The sequence below is a fragment of the Ovis aries genome, chromosome 5 (genome assembly GCF_016772045.2).
Source record: "Ovis aries strain OAR_USU_Benz2616 breed Rambouillet chromosome 5, ARS-UI_Ramb_v3.0, whole genome shotgun sequence".
In the NCBI taxonomy this organism is placed as follows: Eukaryota; Metazoa; Chordata; class Mammalia; order Artiodactyla; family Bovidae; genus Ovis; species Ovis aries.
The window spans coordinates 6,855,108-6,876,848 of record NC_056058.1 but is presented as its reverse complement, the minus strand read 5'-3'; the positions used below and the strand labels follow the sequence as shown (position 1 = coordinate 6,876,848).

General features: G+C 38.8%; 1 protein-coding gene across 1 annotated transcript; it reads left to right on the top strand.

Moving 5' to 3' along the window:
* The first annotated feature begins 2,464 nt into the window (after nt 1-2,464).
* On the top strand, nt 2,465-3,409 carry LOC101119473 (olfactory receptor 10H3-like). The gene has a single exon (XM_027969226.2). It carries the CDS (start codon nt 2,480-2,482, stop codon nt 3,407-3,409), a length of 930 nt encoding a protein of 309 aa, XP_027825027.2. The 5' UTR covers nt 2,465-2,479.
* Nucleotides 3,410-21,741: the final 18,332 nt, after the last annotated feature.

Below are 21,741 nucleotides of genomic sequence, written 5' to 3'. Positions count from 1 at the left end.
AATTCTGGTCTCCCATGTTACAGGCAATTATTATGTGAACATTTAAAATGTCAGAAATAGAAGTATAATTTAAGAAAATACCATTTTTCCTTGGTCAAAATACTTACATTATTTTTTTAAATTTATTTATGTGAACCGCATGATGCTAAACCATTTTGTCATTCATGGGATAAACCAACACCACTTGATCCTAATTTACTAATTTTAATACATCATTTCATTGATTAGGCAATGTCACAAATAGATTTCAAAATCAAAAATTGATAGGTAAAGTGAGCCAGTAACTGTTATTTCTTATAACATTTTTACCCAGTTTTAGAATCAAGATTGCATTAACCTGATGAAATAAGCTCAGCAGATTTCAATATTTTCCATTTTTTTCTTTTATTTGAAGAACATGTATAAGATATTAATCAATTGTTCCTAAAATGTATATGTGCACATTCATAAACCCACTGGGGCTGATAATTATAGGAAGGAGAAGATTTTTAACATTTCAGTTTCTTTAGAATGTTTTTGAATACTTAGGGTCTCTATTTTTCTTTTTGCGCCAGTTTTGGAATTTTATGTTTCTGTGAATTTATTCATCTTTTATTTCAATTTCTTAACTTACATTTTTCTTACTATTTTTATTCATTTTAAATATCTATATTTCTATAGTTGTCTCCCAATTTTAATTTTATGCTTTCTCATTGGCATTTTCTCCTGTTTCTATCTTATTAATTTTCATCACTTGATTTTAATTGTAGTAAGCATGCCTTTCTGGGTAAAGTTTCTTTATATATATATATATACTTAATATATAAAATTGCAGATTCCACTCAAGGTATTTTTAGTTGACATTTGATGCTTAAATTATTTTTTATAAATATCTCATTTATTTTATGGCTTACTACTGAAGCAAGAGGTTAATACTACATCCTTCTAACTTATGGATTTGGAAAGCTATTCCTTCTCCAATGATTTCTGACTTTAGCACATTATAATCTATATATTATTTATACTTTGAAGTAGATGGAGAATTTCTCTATGTCTGAAAATAAGGTAAATTTTTGTTATAAAGTCCTCTATGTACTTGAAGAAACATGTTTAACATTGCTTTGTGAAGAGCTTAAATATATATAAGAGCTAATGTCTGAATATTATAGTGCATTATAATTAATAACACCCAAATTGCATTTCTGAACTCTGTAAAAAATTTCCAACTTTAATTTCTTATCTATCTAGTATTGATCAGTAATTTCTATTTTATAATTATTTCACTGAAGTTGTATTGAATATTAATTTCTAACATTCAAGTGTATATTTTTATATAGGTTAATTATAAACATGTAGGTTGATACGATGTTCTTTTAACTTTCATGAAATATTCCTTTGTTCCTTGGTGTGTGCATGTGTGTGAATTTTTAAAATTTCAGTATACCTTTATTTTTTAATTTTTGAATTATGTATTTAGTCACATGTTCTTTTAGATATCCATGAACAAATAGAATATATAGGAAATATGGATGGCAAAACAAAGAAAGAATTACAGAAAACTAATAATCACTACTTATTTATCAGCAGCAGGAGGAAGAAAGGGGGGAATGAAGAAAATTACCAATATCCATGATTTTCAAATAAAACTGAAAGTTTTGCCCCATGGTCTTAGTAGGTCTCACTGGGGAAAATACCTGTATGCTTCTCTATGCTTGGAATAGTGAATCTGATAAAGACTGTTTGCTGAGTCTAACAAAAACATGGCTCCAATTTTATTTGCTGGAACTTTAAATATGTCATTTCTGCTTTCATCATTTTTTATTTTTCAGTATCTCTTTAAACTATTAATATCTACCTTCACAGTCAAAAAAATTAGACCGAACAAAATATTAATAAATTAATTAATATGTACTCTTCTTAGTCACTCAGTCATGGCCAACTCTTTGTGACCCCATGGATTGTAGCCCACCAGGCTCCTCTGTCCATGGGGATTCTCCAGGCAAGAATTCTGGAGTGGGTTGCCATGCCCTCCTCCAGGGGATCTTCCCAACCCACTGTTGCCATTACCCCAGGTCTCCCATACTGCAGGCAGATTCTTTACCATCTGAGCCACCAGGGAAACCAAAAATTAATTAACAATAACCACTTAATATTGTTTGTACTTCATCGTTTATCCCTACCACAATCAAAATCTTCTCTATTTCCTTAAAAATACAACTAGCTTATCTAAATCAGTATCTGATCTAGTACCCAATATTGCATATTATTGTTATGTCCCCTGAATTTCTCTTTATCCTTTTCTTGATCCTGGCTTATTAATGAGACCAGGTGAATTGCTCTGTGGAATGATCCACCTTGAATTTGTCTGATTGCCTCCTTGTGGTGTCATTTAACTAGTTCTTCCATCTTCTGCATGTGATCAATCTGTTTTAACCACTGTGATTTCATTCTGTTTCTGATCTCAGCAGATGCAGCATTCTTGTCTAACGAAAACTACAGCATGATGTCTGAATTCATCCTCACCGGCTTCTCCAAATTCCCTCAGCAGCTCCTGCCCATTTTCTTCCTGCTGTACCTGCTGATGTACCTATTCACGCTGCTGGGCAACCTGCTCATCATGGGCACCATCTGGAGGGAGCACAGCCTCCACACACCCATGTACCTCTTCCTGTGCGCCCTCTCCATCTCCGAGATCCTGTTCACTGCTGCCATCACTCCTTATATGCTGGTTCACATGCTCTCCACCCACCGCTCCATCACCTTTGTGGCCTGTGCCAGCCAGATGTTCTTCTCCTTCACGTTCGGCTTCACCCACTCCTTCCTGCTCATGATCATGGGCTACGACCGCTACGTGGCCATCTGCCACCCCCTGCGCTACAACGTGCTCATGAGCACCCGTGACTGTGCCCGTCTTGTGTCCTGGTCCTGGGCTGGTGGCTCAGTCATGGGGATGATGGTGACACTGATCATTTTTCACCTTAGCTTCTGTGGTTCTAATGAGATTCACCATTTTTTCTGCCATGTGCTTTCCCTCTTGAAGCTGGCCTGTGGGAAGGGGACAGCCTCTGTCACCATGGGTGTGATCCTGGTCTGTGTCATGGCCCTGATGGGCTGCTTGTTCCTCATCGTCCTCTCCTATGTCTTCATCGTGGCTGCCATCCTGAGGATCCCCTCCGCTGAGGGCAGGCACAAGACCTTCTCCACCTGTGTCTCCCACCTCACCATAGTGGTCGTGCACTACGGTTTTGCCTCCCTCATCTACCTCAAGCCCAGAGGTGCCCATTCCATGGACAGTAACACTCTGCTGGCCACCACCTACACAGTCTTCACCCCCTTTCTTAGCCCCATCATTTTCAGCCTCAGGAATAAAGAGCTGAAGAATGCCATACAGAGAACCTTCCGCAGAATCTTCTGCCCCCTAAGTTTCTGATAGCAATTTAAAAGCAGGGTTGGAAATAATAATGTCTGTCTTTATAATACTTTTTTAATGATACTGGTCTGTAAAATACCCACACTCCATAGAAGTTTGGTGCATACTAGCTTTATTTATCTCAAATTTTTCTCCTTCTTGCATCATCTCAAGCCATCATAGTCTCCTATTTATAGCCAGTGAGATTGACTCCATCCCATTGTCTGTGCCTAAGAATATGTTCTCCATCTATAGGCAGGTGGGAAGCACCACGTGGATGTGTCAGGACCCTGATGCACATGATTCTTTTTGAGTGGATTAACAAGAGATTTTATTTCCCCATTCCCCAAAATAAGAATAAACAAATAACCAAAACATAATAAGAAATGCCACCAGAATTGGATCTTTTCCATGTGTCAAGCAATGTGTCTAGTGTTTTATCAGCATTACTATGTAAATCATAAGAAATACACAAAAGAAAATAAAGTATTTGTCTCCACAAAAAAAATGACTTACTCCATCATCTTGGCCTCTCTCCCTTGGTTTATGATTCTTTTAATATGCTTCTGAACTTGGCTTACTAGTATTTTGTTGAGATTACTTGAATTTATATTTATCAAGGATATTGGCCAGTAGTTTGCTATTCTAGTATTGTAGTTATCTGGCTTTGGTATAATGGCAAAGCTGGCATTGTTAATGAGTTTGGAAGTGTCCCCTCTTCTTCAGGATGAAGACGGAACTAAAAAGAGTTTTTGGAAGAGTTTGAAAATGATTGGCATTGATCCTAGGTAACATTTACCTGTGAAATCATTTGGTTCTGGGCTTTTCTTTGTTGCAAAATTTTTTACTGCTTGTTCAATTTCTTTACTTGTTATTGATCTGTTCACATATTCTAATTCTCATGAGTCACTCTTGGTAGGTTTTGTGTTTGGAGGAATTTATCATCCCTTCTAGGTTGTCCAATTTGTTGGTGTATAATTGTTCATAATAGTCTCTTCTGATTTTTTGCATTTCTATGGTACGAGTTTTGATGTCCCCATCTACATTTCTGATTTTATTTGAGCCTTCTTTCTTTTTTCTCTTGAGTAGTCTAGTAAAGTTTTGTCAATTTTGTTTCTATTTCCAAAGAGCCAACTCTCAGTTTCATTGATATTTTCTATTGCTTTTCTAATCTAAGTTTTATTTGTTTCTGCTTTGATTTCTTTTTAGTTCCTCCCTTCTACTAATTTGGGGCTTTGTCTATTCTTTTCCTAATTCTTTGAGATGTAAATTTCAGGTGTTCATTTGGGACCTTTCATGGCAGAGAGGTCTGACAGAACGTGGTCCACTGGAGAAGGGAATGAGAAATCACTTCAGTATTCTTGCCTGGAGAGCCCCATGAACAGTATGAAAAAGCAAAAGATAGGACACTGAAAGATGAACTCCCCAGATCAGTAGGTACCAAATATGCTCCTGGAGATCAGTGCAGAAAAAACTCCAGGAAGAATGAAGGGATGCAGCCAAAGAAAAATCAGCACCCAGTTGTGAATGGGACTGGAGATAGAAGCAAAGTTCAATGCTGTAAAGAGCAATATTGCATAAGAATCTGGAATGTTAGGTCCATGAATCACGGCAAGTAGGAAGTGCTCAAAAGGCGATGACAAGAGTAAACACTGACATTCTAGGAATCAGTGAACTAAGATGAACTGGAATGGGTGAATTTAACTCAGATGATCATTATATCTACTACTGTGGGCAGGAATGCCTTAAAAGAAATGGAGCAGCCATCATAGTCAACAAAAGAGTCTGAAATGCAGTTCAATTCAGTTCAGTCGCTCAGTCATGTCCAACTCTTCGCAACCCGGTGAATTGCAGCACACCAGGCCTCCCTGTCCATCACCATCTCCCGGAGTTCACTCAAACCCTTTCCATCGAGTCGGTGATGCCATCCAGCCATCTCATCCTCTGTTGTCCCCTTCTCCTCCTGCCCCCAATCCCTCCCAGCATCAGAATCTTTTCCAATGAGTCAACTTTTCGCATGAGGTGGCCAAAGTGCTGGAGTTTCAGCTTTAGCATCATTCCTTCCAAAGAACACCCAGGGCTGCTCTCCTTCAGAATGGACTGGTTGGATCTCTTTGCAATCCAAGGGACTCTGAAGACTCTTCTCCAACATTACAGTTCAAAAGCATCGATTTTTTGGTGCTCAGCTTTCTTCACAGTCAAACTCTCACATCCATACATGACCACTGGAAAACCCATAGCCTTGACTAGATGGACCTTTGTTGGCAAAGTAATGTCTCTGCTTTTGAATATGCTGTCTAGGTTGATCATAACTTTTCTTCCAAGGAGTAAGCGTCTTTTAATTTCATGACTGCAGTCAGCATCTGCAGTGATTTTGGAGCCCAAAAAAGTAAAGTCTGCCACTATTTCCACTGTTTCCCCATCTATTTGCCATGAAGTGATGGGACTGGATGTTATGATCTTAGTTTTCTGAATGTTGAGCTTTAAGCCAACTTTTTCACTCTCCTCTTTCACTTTCATCAAGAGGCTTCTTAGTTCCTCTTCACTTTCTGCCATAAGTGTGGTGTCATCTGCATATCTGAGGTTATTGATATTTCTCCTGGCAATTTTGATTCCAGCTTGTGCCTCCTCTAGCCCAACGTTTCTCATGATGTACGCTGCATATAAGTTAAATAAGCAGGGTGACAGTATACAGCCTTGACACACTCCTTTTCCTATTTGGAACCAGTCTGTTGTTCCATGTCCAGTTCTAACTGTTGCTTCCTGATCTGCGTATAGGTTTCTCAAGAGGCAGGTCAGGTGGTCTGTATTCCCATCTCTTTCAGAATTTTCCACAGTACTTGGATGCAATCTCAAAAATGACAGAATGTTCTCTGTTCGTTTCCAAGGCAAACCATTCAGCACCACAGTAATCCAAGTCTATGCCCCAACCAATAACGCTGAAGAAGCTGAAGTTGAATGGTTCTATGAAGACCTACAAGATCTTCTAGAACTAATACCCAAAAGATGTCCTTTTCGTTATAGGGTACTGGAATGCAAAAGTAGGAAGTCAAGAAACACCTGGGGTAACAGGCAAATTTGGCCTTGGGGTACAGAATGATGCACACCAAAGGCTAATAGAGTTCTGCCAATAGAATGTACTGGTCATAGAAAACCCCCTCTTCCAACAACACAAGAGAAGACTCTACACATGGACATCACCAGATGGTCAACACCGAAATCAGATTGATTATATTCTTTGCAGCCAAAGATGGAGAAGCTCTATAGAGTCAACAAAAACAAGACCAGGAGCTGACTGTGGCTCAGATCATGAACTCCTTATTAACAAATTCAGACTTAAATTGAAGAAAATAGGAAAACCGCTAGACCATTCAGGTATGACCTAAATCAAATTCCTTATGATTATAGAGTGGAAGTGAGAAATAGATTTAAGGGCCTAGATCTGATAGATAGAGTGCCTGATGAACTATGGAATGAGGTTCATGATATTGTACAGGAGACAGGGATCAAGACCATACCCATGGAAAAGAAATGCAAAAAGCAAAATGGCTGTCTGGGGAGGCCTTACATATAGCTGTGAAAAGAAGAGAAGTGAAAAGCAAAGGAGAAAAGGAAAGATATAAGCATCTGAATGCAGAGTTCCAAAGAATAGCAAGAAGAGATAAGAAAGCCTTCTTCAGCGATCAATGCAAAGAAATAGAGGAAAAGAACAGAATGGGAAAGACTAGAGAGCTCTTCCAGAAAATTAGAGATACCAAGGGAACATTTCATGCAAAGATGGGCTCAATAAAGGACAGAAATGGTAGGGACCTAACAGAAGCAGAAGATATTAAGAAGAGGTGGAAAGAATACACAGAAACTGTACAGAAAAGATCTTCATGACCCAGATAATCACAATGGTGTGATCACTCACCTAGAGCCAGACATCCTGGAATGTGAAGTCAAGTGGGCCTTAGAAAGCTTCACTACGAACAAAGCAAGTGGAAGTGATGGAATTCCAGTGGAGCTATTCCAAATCCTGAGAGATGACGCTGTGAAAGCACTGCACTCAATATGCCAGCAAATGTGGAATACTCAGCAGTGGCCACAGGACTGGAAAAGGTCAGTTTTCATTCCAATCCCAAAGAAAGGCAATGCCAAAGAATGCTCAAACTACTGCACAATCACACTCATCTCACATGCTAGTAAAGTAATGCTCAAAATTCTCCAAGCCAGGCTTCAGCAATACGTGAACTGTGAACTTCCAGATGTTCAAGCTGGATTTAGAAAAAGCAGAGGAACCAGAGATCAAATTGCCAACATCCACTGGATCATCGACAAAGCAAGAGAGTTCCAGAAAACATCTATTTCTGCCTTATTGACTATGCCAAAGCCTTTGACTGTGTGGATCACAATAAACTGTAGAAGATTTGAGAGAGATGGGAATACCAGACTACCTGACCTACCTCTTGAGAAATCTGTATGCAGGTCAGGAAGCAACAGTTAGAACTGGACATGGAACAACAGACTGGTTCCAAATAGGAAAAGAAGAATATCAAGGCTGTATATTGTCACCCTGCTTATTTAACTTCTATGCAGAGTACATCATGAGAAACGTTGGGCTAGAGGAAGCACAAGCTGGAATCAAGATTGCCAGGAGAAATATCAATAATCTCAGATATGCAGATGACACCGCCCTTATGGCAGAAAGTGAAGAGGAACTAAGAAGCCTCTTGATGAAAGTGAAAGAGCAGAGTGAAAAAGTTGGCTTAAAGCTCAACATTCAGAAAACTAAGATCATAACATCCAGTCCCATCACTTCATGGCAAATAGATGGGGAAACAGTGGAAACAGTGGCTGACTTTATTTTTCTGGGCTTCAAAATCACTGCAGATGGTGATTGCAGCCATGAAATTAAAAGATGCTTCCTCCTTGGAAGGAAAGTTATGATCAACCTAGACAGCATATTCAAAAGCAGAGACATTACTTTGCCAACAAAAGTCCATCTAGTCAAGGCTATGGGTTTCCAGTGGTCATGTATGGATGTGAGAGTTGGACTGTGAAGAAAGCTGAGTGCCGAAGAATTGATGCTTTTGAACCGTGGTGTTGGAAAAGACTCTTGAGAGTCCCTTGGGCCCCAAGGAGATCCAACCAGTCCATCCTAAAAGAGATCAGCTGTGGGTGTTCATTGGAAGGACTGATGTTGAAACTGAAGCGCCAATACTTTGGCCACCTGATGCGAAGAGCTGACTCACTTGAAAAGACCCTGATTCTGGGAAAGATTGAGGGCAGGAGGAGAAGGGGATGACAGAGGATGAGATGGTTGTATGGAATCACTGACTTGTCGCACATGGGTTTCTGTGGACTCCGGGAGTTGGTGATGGACAGGGAGGCTTTGTGTGCTGTGGTTCATGGGGTCGCAAAAAGTCGGACACGACTGAGCAACTGAACTGAACCTCCTCTCTTAATGTAGTGTTAATCACAATAAACTTCCCTCCTAGAACTACTTTTGCTTTATTCCGAGTCCTGTTATGTTGTTATCCATTTACATTCACCTCAATATAATCTTTAATTTCTCTTTTGGTTTCTTTATTAACCCAATAGTTGTTTAACAAATTAATCTCTAGGAGCAAACAGCTTCACAGAGGAATTCAACCAAATATACAAGGAAGAACTAATACCTATCCTTCACAAAATACTCCAAAAAAAGTAGATGGAACACTCCCAAATTCATCCTACGAGGCCATCATTACCCTGATACCAAAACCAGATAAATCACTACAAGGAAAAAGAAAGTTACAGGTCAATATCCATGATGATACAGATGAAAATCCTCAAAAATATTAGCAAACCAAAATTAACAATTTTTAAAAAGGATTATACATGACTATCAAGTTGGATTAATTTCAGGGATGCAAGAATGTTTCAATATCCACACACCAAACAGTGCGATACACCACACAGACAAAAGAGAGGATAAAACTCACATGATTATCTCATTAGAAGCAGAAAAAATTGACAAAGTTCAACATCCATTCATGATTTAAAATTTTCATCGAAGTTCGTATAGAAGGAACATATCTCAACGTAATGAAGACCATTTGTAGCAGTCCCACTGCTAACATTACAACTGAATGAAAAGTTGAAAACTATTCCTTTAAAATCAGAATCAGGACAAGGATGACCACTCTTCCCACCTCTATTTGACATAATATTGGAAATCCTACATACAGCAATCAGAAAAGGAAAAGATATAAAAGCATCCAAAGTGGAAAACAAAAGTAAAAATTTCTCTATTTGCAGATGATATAGCACCATATCAGTTCAGTTCAGTCGCTCAGTCGTGTCCGACTCTTTGCGACCCCGTGAACTGCAGCACGCCAGACCTCCCTGTCCATCACCATCTCCCGGAGTTCACTCAGACTCACGTCCATCGAGTACGGGATGCCATCTAGCCATCTCATCCTCGGTCATCCCCTTCTCCTCCTGCCCCCAATCCCTCCCAGCATCAGAGTCTTTTCCAATGAGTCAACTTTTCACATGAGGTGGCCAAAGTACTGGAGTTTCAGCTTTAGCATCATTCCCTCCAAAGAAATCCCAGGGTTGATCTCCTTCAGAATGGACTGGTTGGATCTCCTTGCAGTCCAAGGGACTCTCAAGAGTCTTCTCCAACACCACAGTTCAAAAGCATCAATTCTTCAGCGCTCAGCTTTCTTCACAGCCCAACTCTCACATCTATACATGACCACAGGAAAAACCATAGTCTTGACTAGACGGACCTTTGTTGGCAAAGTAATGTCTCTGCTTTTGAATATGCTATCTAGGCTGGTCATAACTTTTCTTCCAAGGAGTAAGCGTCTTTTAATTTCATGGCTGCAGTCACCATCTGCAGTGATTTTGGAGCCTCAAAAAATAAAGTCTGACACTGTTTCTACTGTTTCCCCATCTATTTGCCATGAAGTGATGGGACAAGATGCCATGATCTTCGTTTTCTGAATGTTGAGCTTTAGGACAACTTTTTCGCTCTCCTCTTTCACTTTCATCAAGATGCTTTTTAGCTCCTCTTCACTTTCTGCCATAAGGGTGGTGTCATCTGCATATCTGAGGTTATTGATATTTCTCCTGGCAATCTGGATTCCAGCTTGTGTTTCTTCCAGTCCAGCGTTTCTCATGGTGTACTCTGCATAGAAGTTAAATAAGCAGGGTGACAATATACAGCCTTGATGTACTCTTTCCCTATTTGGAACCAGTCTGTTGTTCCATGTCCAGTTCTAACTGTTGCTTCCTGACCTGCATACAGATTTCTCTAGAGGCAGGTCAGGTGGTCTGGTGTTCCCATCTCTTTCAGAATTTTCCACAGTTTATTGTGATCCATACAGTTAAAGGCTTTGGCATAGTCAAGAAAGCAGAAATAGATGTTTTTCTGGAACTCTCTTGCTTTTTCCATGATCCAACACATGTTGGCAATTTGATCTCTGGTTCCTCTGCCTTTTCTAAAACCAGCTTGAACGTCAGGGAGTTCACGGTTCACGTATTGCTGAAGCCTGGCTTGGAGAATTTTGAGCATTACTTTACTAGCATGTGAGATGAGTACAATTGTGCGGTAGTTTGAGCATTCTTTGGCATTGCCTTTCTTTGGGATTGGATGAAAACTGACCTTTTCCAGTCCTGTGGCCACTGCTGGGTTTTCCAAATTTGCTGGCATATTGAGTGCAGCACTTTCACAGCGTCATCTTTCAGGATTTAAAACAGCTCAGTTGGAATTCTATCTCCTCCACTAGCTTTGTTCGTAGTGATGCTTTCTAAGGCCCACTTGACTTCACATTCCAAGATATCTGGTTCTAGATTAGTGATCACATCATCATGACTATCTGGGTCGTGAAGATCTTTTTTGTACAGTTCTTCCGTGTATTCTTGCCACCTCTTCTTAATATCTTCTGCTTCTGTTAGGTCCAGACCATTTCTGTCCTTTATCGAGCCCATCTTTGCATGAAATGTTTCCTTGGTATCTCTAATTTTCTTGAAGAGATCTCTAGTCTTTCCCAATCTGTTGTTTGCCTCTATTTCTTTGCATTGATCACTGAAGAAGGCTTTCTTATCTCTTCTTGCTGTTCTTTGGAACTCTGCATTTAGATGCCTATATCTTTCCTTTTCTCCTTTACTTTTCACCTCTTTTCTCTTCACAGCTATTTGTAAGGCCTCCCCAGACAGCCATTTTGCTTTTTTGCATTTCTTTTCCATGGGGATGGTCTTGATCCCTGTCTCCTGCACAATGTCACGAACGTCATTCCATAGTTCATCAGGCACTCTATCTATCAGATCTAGGCCCTTAAATCTATTTCTCGCTTCCACTGTATAATCATAAGGGATTTGATTTAGGTCATACCTGAATGGTCTAGAGGTTTTCCCTACTTTCTTCAGTTTAAGTCTGAGTTTGGCTTAAGGTGTTCATGATCTGAGCCACAGTCAGCTTCTGGTCTTATTTTTGTTGACTGTATAGAGCTTCTCCATCTTTGGCTGCAAAGAGCATAATCAATCTGATTTCGGTGTTGACCATCTGGTGATGTCCATGTGTATTTGTGTGTGTGTGTGTGTATATATATATATGTATATAATCTTAAATCACTACTTAAAAAAATCACAACTAGTAAATGAATTCAGTAAATTTTTAACTTATAGGACTAAGATATCATAGTTATCTAACTTATAAGACTAAATTATTTTGGTTATCTAACTTACAAGACTAAGAAATCTGTTGCTTTGCTTCATACCAAAATCACATCAAAAAGAATAAAATACCTTGGAATAAACTTAATCAAAGAGGTAAATGACTTTTTCTCTGAAAACTATAAAACACTGATAAAAAAATTGAAGATGCTATCAAAAAATTGCTTTTGCACAGCAATGGAAATCACTCAATTCAGTTCAGCTGCTCAGTCATGTCCACTCAATTCAGTTCAGCTGCTTCGCAATGTCTTTAATAAGTGGTGCTGGGGAAATGGGACAGCTACATGTAAATAATAAAATTAGAAGATTTTCTTACACCATATAAAAAAATAAATTCATAATGGGTAATGAATGCATTCCTGAAACCATAACACTAGAAGAGAACATAGGCTGAACAGACTTTGATATAAATCACAGCAATATTTTCTTGAAATAGTCTGCTTGAAAAAAAAAAGGCAAAAATAAGCAAATGGGACTGAGTTTAAAACTTCAACAAAAAAAGAGACAGCCTATATTATAGGAGAAAGTATTTGCAAATGATATGACCAATAAAGAGTTAATATTCAAAATATATGAGCAACTCACACAACTCAAAAAAAAAAAAAAACAAAACACCTTGATTTTTAAATGGGCAGAAGACCAAAAATACAGTTTTCCAATGGAGATATACCTATGGTCAAGGGATTAATGAAAAGGTGTTCAACCAGAGAAATACAAATCAACATATCAGTGAGATATCATCTCACGCCGGTCAGAACTGCTATTGTCAAAAGTCTACAAATAACAAGTGTTGGCAAGGGTGTGGAGGAAAGGGACCCTAGTACACTGTATATTGGCGCAGCCCCTATGGAAAACATATGGCCTGTGTGCATGCTAAATTGCTTCATTCATGTCCAACTCTTTGTGACCCCATAGACTGCAGCCCACCAGGTTCCTCTGCCCATGGGATTCTTCAGGCAAGAATACTGGAGTGGGTTTCCATGCCCTTCTCCAGGGAGTCTTCCTGACCCAGGGATCAAACTTTCATTTCCTGCAACTCTAGCATTGCAGGAAGGTTCTTTACCACTGAGCCACTGGGAAGCAAACGGTATGGAGGTTTCTCAAAGAAACAAAGTAGAACTACCATGTGATCCAGAAATTTCACTCCTGGGTATATATCTGAAGAGAGCGAAGCACTAATTTGAAAAGATATTTTCACCCCAGTGTCCATAGCAGCATTATTTGCAATAGCCAAGATATGGAAGGAACTGAAGTGCTCCTCAACAGATGAGTGGATAAAGATGTGGTGTATATACAGAATGGAATATTACTCAGCCACTAAAATGTATAAAATTTTGTCTTTGCAACAACATTGATGGGCCTGGAGGATATTATGCTTAGTATTATTCTTTCTTAGACAAAGAAGGACAAATACCTATGTTGCCACAGATATGTGGAATCTAAAATATAAAACAAAGAAATAAATAAAACAGAAACATACTCAAAGATTGAACAATCTAGCAGTTCCCATTGGGAAGTGGGAAGAGGGAAGGGGCAATACAGGGGTAAGGGGTTAAGAGGTAAAAACTACCAAGTATAAAATACCAGTAAGGAAATTACAAAAATACATACACGTCACAGGGAATATATAGCCAGTATTTTTTGTTTACTTGGAATGTAATCTATAAAAATACTGAATCACTATGCTGCACTCCTGGAACAAATATATATTTTGTAAATCATCTATGCTTCAACTTTAACAATTAATTTACCCAACTAAATTTATCCTAATCTTATTCAGTCCTGATTGTTTTTTCTCAGCATTCTTTTCTCATAAACCTTTTATAACTTTCAGATTATCTTCAGATTTTGTCCTATGCTTTGTGTATTTCTCTCTCTCTCTGTGTCTCTCTCTCTTTGATAACCTCTCTTTAGGACAAAATGTCTTTCTTTTCTTTTAACAAAATACATTTCAATTCCTTATACATTTTTTTTCCACACAGTTTTTTTTTAAATTAACAATGGTAGTTTTGATTATATGTATTAGTTAGAATTCTTGACCTTTAAAACCTAAAATGAAAATTAAGAAGTATGCAATTATAAACTGTCTTTTATTTTAGCATTCTATAGATTATAAAAATTTTAAATGCTATTTATAATTTTTAAAAGCAAGCTTTCTTATAGAAAGCTTCTCAGTATGGAACCAAACATATTTATAAATAGCCATAAAAATAGTTTCTATTTAAAAATAAAGCCTATGTTCCATAATTAATGTTTCAGTATCATTTTATCTGGGAATGATCTAAATATTCAATAAACTTCTATTATTTAACTTATCAAAATGCTAAAGTTTCAAGTTATCAAAAATCTGAAAAAACTGTTTTTAAGTAGACTTACCATTAAATATGTTTATTCTTAAACAGTTCACCTAAAAGCTGTTATCTCATTTGTATCTATTTAATTCACTTGTCTCCAACAGATTTCCCGTAATTTCATAAGACATTAGACCAAGTCAGAAATCATCCCAAGGTTTTTTTTCAATAGACAGACTTTATAAAATGGACAATATAATCCTGTGTGAGTTTTAATCAACCTTGCTAAATACAAGTATTATGCTTAAAATTGGTGTCTCTAAAGACATGTCTGTTTTAGTTAAACCAACCATCTTAAACTAACTTTAGTACAGAATTTTAATTTAATATGAATATTTCCCAGAGTGCATGAACCTGAAACTCATTTGAATCAGTGTCTACTATATTTCTGAGAATTTAGGTAAATGCTTAATATCCCTTCAGCCAATTAAATGAAGCTCATTAACAAAATAATTTTGGCAATGAGGTAGAAACCTATCATATCTACAATGTACACACATAGACACACATACATCCAAACAGACACAGAGAGTCCATAGTTTTCATTTTTAAACTTAGCCATGAAGCAGATATTACAGTATAAAACTCACTAGTTTATAAATAACATTGAAACATGTTAAGTATACTGGCTTCCACTTAAAAGGACCTCTTTCCCATTCTTCCTCCTTCCAGGATTGGAAATGGTCCAGATAAGCATTTCCTGAGAGCCCTGGTAAAACATTTACATCTCAAAGGCACAGGAAAAGAAATAGAAGGTCTTCCTAGAAGGATTTTTGTTCTGAGCTAGAATTTTGAAAAGATGTTTTATCAAGCCAGCTTTCTCTAACTGTATGCACAAAAAGCCAGTTTTGGAGTGCCAAAAGAATCCCATCTTGATCATTTCTGAGTGATATCTTAAGTCCTCATTTGAGTAAGTACTTAGAAGTATAAGCTAAGTACTTACATAAACCCAGCCAGAGTAATAAATTTGTCTATCTGGTGCTTCTTTTTCTTCTATTTGGGGGCTTTATTTCCCATTTTAAAGTTGGGGGTTTCCCTAGTGGTCCAGTGGTTAAGAATTCACCTTGTAATGCAACGGACACCAGTTCGATCCCTGGACCAGGAAGATCCCACATGCCACAGAGCAACTAAGCCTGTGCCACGACTACTGACTCAGTGCTCTAGATCCCACAAGCTGCGGCTACTGAAGCCTGCATGCTTAGAGCCTGTTCTCTGCAATGAGAAGCCCATTTAAAGTTGTGGTTGCAGCAACTAGAGAAAACCCGCATGCAGCAACAAAGATACACCACAGACAAAAAAAAAAAAAAAATGATTTTTTAAAGTTGGTTTATTGAAATAAAATTACTACTGAAAACTGAGTCTTTGACAAAAGAGGCAAAAATATACAATGGAGAAAAGACAATCTCTTTAACAAGTGGTGCTGGGAAAACTGGCCAACCACTTGTAAAAGAATGAAACTAGAACACTTTCTAACACCATACACAAAAATAAACTCAAAATGGATTAAAGATCTAAACGTAAGACCAGAAACTATAAAACTCCTAGAGGAAAACATAGGCAAAACACTCTCTGACATAGATTACAGCAGGATCCTCTATGACCCACTTCCCAGAGTAATGGAAATAAAAGCAAAAATAAACAAATGGGACCTAATTAAACTTAAAAGCTTTTGCACAATGAGGAAACTATAAGCAAGGTGAAAAGACAGCCTTCAGAATGGGAGAAAATAATAGCAAATGAAGCAACTGACAAAGACTTAATCTCAAAAATATACAAGCAACTCTTATGCCTCAATTTCAAAAAAGTAAATGACCCAATCAAAAAATGGGCCAAAGAACTAAACAGACATTTCTCCAAAGAAGACATGCAGATGGCTAGCAAATACATGAAAAGATGTTCAACGTCACTCATTATCAGAGAAATGCAAATCAAAACCACCATGAGGTATCATCTCATGCCGGTCAGAGTGGCTGCTATCCAAAAGTCTACAACCAATAAATGCTGGAGAGGGTGTGGAGAAAAGGGAACCCTCTTACACTGTTGGTGGGAATGCAAACTAGTACAGCCACTATGGAGAACAGTGTGGAGATTCTTTTAAAAACTGGAAATAGGACTGCCTTATGACCCAGCAATCCCACTGCTGGGCATACACACTGAGGAAACCACAATTGAAAGAGACACGTGTACCCCAGTGTTCATCGAAGCATTGTTTATAATAGCCAGGACATGGAAGCAACCTAGATGTCCATCAACAGACAAATGGATAAGAAAGCTGTGGTACATATACACAATGGAAAATTACCCAGCTATTAAAAAGAATACATTTGAATCAGTTCTAATGAGGTGGATGAAACTGGAGTCTATTATACATAGTGAAGTAAGTCAGAAAGAAAAACACCGATACAGTATACTAGGACAGGGAGGCCTGGCATGCTGCAATTCATGGGGTGGCAAAGAGGTGGACATGATTGAGCGACTGAACTTAACTGAACTGAACTGAACGCATATATATGGAATTTAGAAAGATGGTAACAATAACCCTGTATGTGAGACGGCAAAAGAGACACAGATGTAAAGAACAGACTTTTGGACTCTGTGGGAGAGGGAGAGGGTGGGATGATTTGAGAGAATAGCATTGAAACATGTATATCACCATATGTGAAACAGATCACCAGTCCAGGTTCAATGCATGAAGCAGGGTGCCCAGGGCTGGTGCACTGGGATGACCCAGAGGAATGGGATGGGAAGGGAGGTGGGAGGGGGTTCAGGATGGAGAACACATGTACACCCATGGCTGATTCATGCCAGTGTATGCCAAAAACACTACAATATTGTAAAGTAATTAGCCTCCAATTAAAAAAAAAAAAAAACAAAACTGTGTGGTAGGCTGGTATGTTGTTTGTGAACCTAACTCCTCTAGTGTCACCCTAAAATCATTTCAGCTCTTTTATGGGTCTCAGCTTACCCTCCAGCACTCTAAAACTGGGACAGTGTTCAAAGCACTGGTCGCCCTATCCTTATCTGTGCATCCCCAGGCAAGCAATATTTTAAATTAATGAATGGGTTACCCTATGAGACTACTGCACAAATAAGGACTTTCCTCCAACACTCCCATAAATTTCTCAGTTAGTTCAGTTCAGTTCAGTCGCTCAGTTGTGTCTGACTCTTTCTGACCCCATGGACTGCAGCACGCCAGACTTCCCTGTCCATCACCAACTCCCAGAGCTTGCTCAAACTTATGTCCAATGAGTCGGTGATGTCATCCAACCATCTCATGCTCCATCGTCCCCTTCTCCTCCTGCCTTCAATCTTTCCCAGCATCAGAGTCAGTTCTTCACATCAGGTGGCCAAAGTATCAGAGTTTCAGCTTCAGCATCAGTCCTTCCAATGAATATTCAGTGTTAATTTCCTTTAGATCCTTTGACTGGTTGGATCTCCTTGCAGTCCAAAGGACTCAAGAGTCTTCTCCAACACCACAGTTCAAAAACATCAGATCTTTGGCGCTCAGCTTTCTTTGTAATCCAACTCTCACATCCATACATGACTACTGGAAAAACCATAACTTTGACAATAAGAATCTTTATCTGCAAAGTAATGTGTTTACTTTTTAATATGCTGTCTAGGCTTCTCATAGCTTTTCCTCCAAGGAGCAAGCATCTTTTAATTTCATGGCTGCAGTCACCACCACCTGCAGTGACTTTTGAGCACAAAAAAATAAAGTCTGTCACTGTTTCCATTGTATATCCATCTATTTGCCACGAAGTGATGGGACTGGATGCCATAATCTTAGTTTTTTGAATGTTGAGTTTTAAGCCAACTTTTTCACTCTCCTCTTTCACTTTCATCAAGAGACTTCTAAGTTCCTCTTCACTTTCTGCCATAAGGGTGGTGTCATCTGCATATCTGAGGTTGTTGATATTTCTCCCGGCAATTTTGATTCCAGCTTGTGCTTCATCCAGCCCGTCATTTCTCACGTGCATATAAGTTAAATGAGCAGGATGACAATATACAGCCTTGACGTTCTCCTTTCCCAATTTGGAACCAGTCTGTTGTTCCACGTCCGGTTCTAACTGTTACTTCTTGACCTGCATATAGGTTTCTCAGGAGGCAGGTCAGGTGGTCTGGTATTCCCATCTCTTGAAGAATTTTTCACCGTTTGTTGTGATCCACATAGTCAAAGGCTTTGACACTGTCAATAAAGCAGAAATAGATGTTTTCTGGAACTCTCTTCCTTTTTCGATGATCCAACGAATGTTGACAATTTGATCTCAGGTTCTTCTGCCTTTTCTAAATCCAGCTTGAACATCTGGATGTTCATGGTTCATGTACTGTTGAAGCCTGGCTTAGAGAATTTTGAGCACTCCTTTACTAGGAGTGTGAGATGAGTGCAATTGGGCAAAGTTTGAAGTTTCTTTGGATTGCCCTTCTTTGGGATTGGAATGAAAACTGACCTTTTCCAGTCCTGTGGCCACTGCTGAGTTTTCCAAATTTGCTGACATATGGAGGGCAGCACTTTCACAGCATCATCTTTCGGGATTTGAAATAGTTCAACTGGAATTCCATCACTTCCACTGGCTTTGTTCATAGTGATTCTTCCTAAAGCACACTTGACCCCGCATTCCAAGATGCCTGGCTCTAGGTGAGTGATCATACCATCGTGGTTATCTGTCATGAAGATCTTTTTGTATAGTTCTTCTGTGTATTCTTGCCACCTCTTCATAATATTTTCTGCTTCTGTTAAGTCCATACCATTTTTGTCCTTTATTGAGCCCATCTTTGCATGAAATGTTCCCTTGGTATCTCTAATTTTCTTAAAGTGATCTCTAGTCTCTCCCATTCTATTGTTTTCCTGTATTTCTTTGCATTGATCACTGAGGAAGGGTTTCTTATCTCTCCTTGCTATTCTTTGAAACTCTGCATTCAAATGCGTATATCTTTCCTTTTCTCCTTTTTCAGTTAGTTGGGAAAGCCACATCCAGCTGGTAGAAGCTATGTCCCTTATCTTTAGATCTGAAGGCTCTCATATGATATCTTCACTTTTATTCTGACAAACTGTTAATGTAACCAATTCATGGAAAGATACCAGGTCAGCCCTTACCTAATCACCCAGTGAGAACCTTCCCAGTGTCTTTCAACTCTGGAATCCAGATACCTCTTCTTGAGTTTAAGTTCAAGGAAATCTATTTCTTGCAGGGAGGAGTTTATAACCACTGAATAAATCTCAGGATAATCATCCAAGACAAGAGATTTGAGGCCCAGAAGAAACCCTCCAGTCTGGACTTGCCAAGAAGATGGACAGACACAAGAAGCCCTTGCTGGTACCAAGGTTCTGGATACTCATAGGGTTCAGGCAAAGGAGAGAAGTCTGTTCCATGTCCCTTCATGCTCTCCAAAAGTGCTAAAAAAAAAAAAAAAATGAGAGTTGTGTTTAGTTTCATTCAAGATCTTACTGAGGATTTTAGCCCAGAAGACAGGCTTTCAGTAACTCTGAGGGGACTGCTGTTAAGATATAGGGGAAAGAGCCAGTGTGTGTGTGTGTGTGTGTGTGTGTGTGTGTGTATACATATATATGTATATATATGATTTTTGCCAGGGACTATGTGGAGTCAAGCATACATCTTGGTAAAAGTTTACTGCTAGTCACAAGGAAAAAAATCTCTGTTAATGGTTTTAGTGTATATTCTATGTATGGGATGATTCAAAAATCTAGGTTCATTAAAATTCCTTGTAGGGTGTACTACTGAAACTGCACTCCTTCTCAGGTGGGACTCACACTCAGCCAAAACTCATACTGGAGCTTGCACCCATGGGCTGAGACTCAAACCCAGCCACACCTCAGATAGGAACTTGATCCCACAAGCTAGAGCTTAGGAGCACACTTGAACCCACTACCTTTTAATTGACACTGCTCATCTGGTGTCAGGACCTACTGAAGCTCGGGTTCTTTTGTCTCATCACAGAAAGAATTCAGAGGGAGACAAGGCAATGGACAAAGAATGAGTATATTAGCATAGGATGCTTGCAAGAGACACAAGCAGTCAGGCAAGGGAGTGCAGCCCTGAGAACAATGAGGGCTACATTTTTATAATCAAAGGAAGAGAGGGGAGGGGGAGACCACCTTCTTTTTCATTTTGAGATAGATGTCAAGGGTTAAATCCTTAATTCTGCCTTTGACCATATATATGGTCTAACCAGGACTGTTATGGCACTATTTAAATCATATATATATATATTAGCAGAAGTGTGGTAACATATACTATGATGCCCCCCTTTTGCCTAATTTCTTGCCCCTTTCACCTATATTCCTGTCTTGGCTACATGCAAAAATGCTACTCTTCAAGGTCCATTAACTCCTTGACTTTATGTAACAAGATATAGACAGTATATCTATAGTCTTCTGCTTTAACTACATATGTGGACTGTGGCTTGGTTACTGGATTCTTTCATTGAGTGGTCATTAACTTACAGTCTCCTAAACTCCCTTAAAGTTCCCTCTCTGTATTTAATCCCCTAGTGGGACTTTCAAACTATTTACTTGTCCTACTGTATCTCTTATCACTATCCAACCATAGTTCCCTGACCAGGGACTGAACCCAAGCCCTGGTAGTGAAAATGCTGAGTCCTAACCAATGGATTGCTAGGGATTTCCCAGAGTTACATATTTTGATTGAGATTTGATTTGTGGAACTTCTTTGCAACCCTTTGGACTGTGGCCCACCAGGCTCCTCTGTCCATGGGTTTCTCAAAGAAAGAACACTGGAGAGGGTTGCCTTGCAATTCTCCAGGGGATCTTCCTGACCCAGGGATCAAACCCATGTCTCCTGCATTGGCAGGCATATTCTTTACCACCAACACTGCCTGGGAAGACCATCCATATTTATCCATACTTATACTATTTGGCAATAAAGAGTACTGAAGTTCTTGTACATTCTACAACATAGAAGAACCTTGAACTATGTGCTAAGTTAAAGGATCTACTCAAAGAGACCACATTGTGTATGATTCCATTTATATGAAATATCCAGAATAGGCAAATAGACAAATCAGATAAGCCATTTCCTAAGTCTGGGAGGTAAGGGCATTGAGAAGAAGTAGGAAGTGATTGATAATAAAGGAAGGGACACGGGTTTCTTCTCAGAGTGACAAAACTATTTTTCAACGATTAAGGTGACAACTGTATAACTCTGTAAATATACTAAAGACCAACTGAACTGTGTACTTTCAATATGTGAATTATATCTCAATAAAACTGTTTGATTAAAATACAAAATTATCAGACACACAGACCAAGGCAGG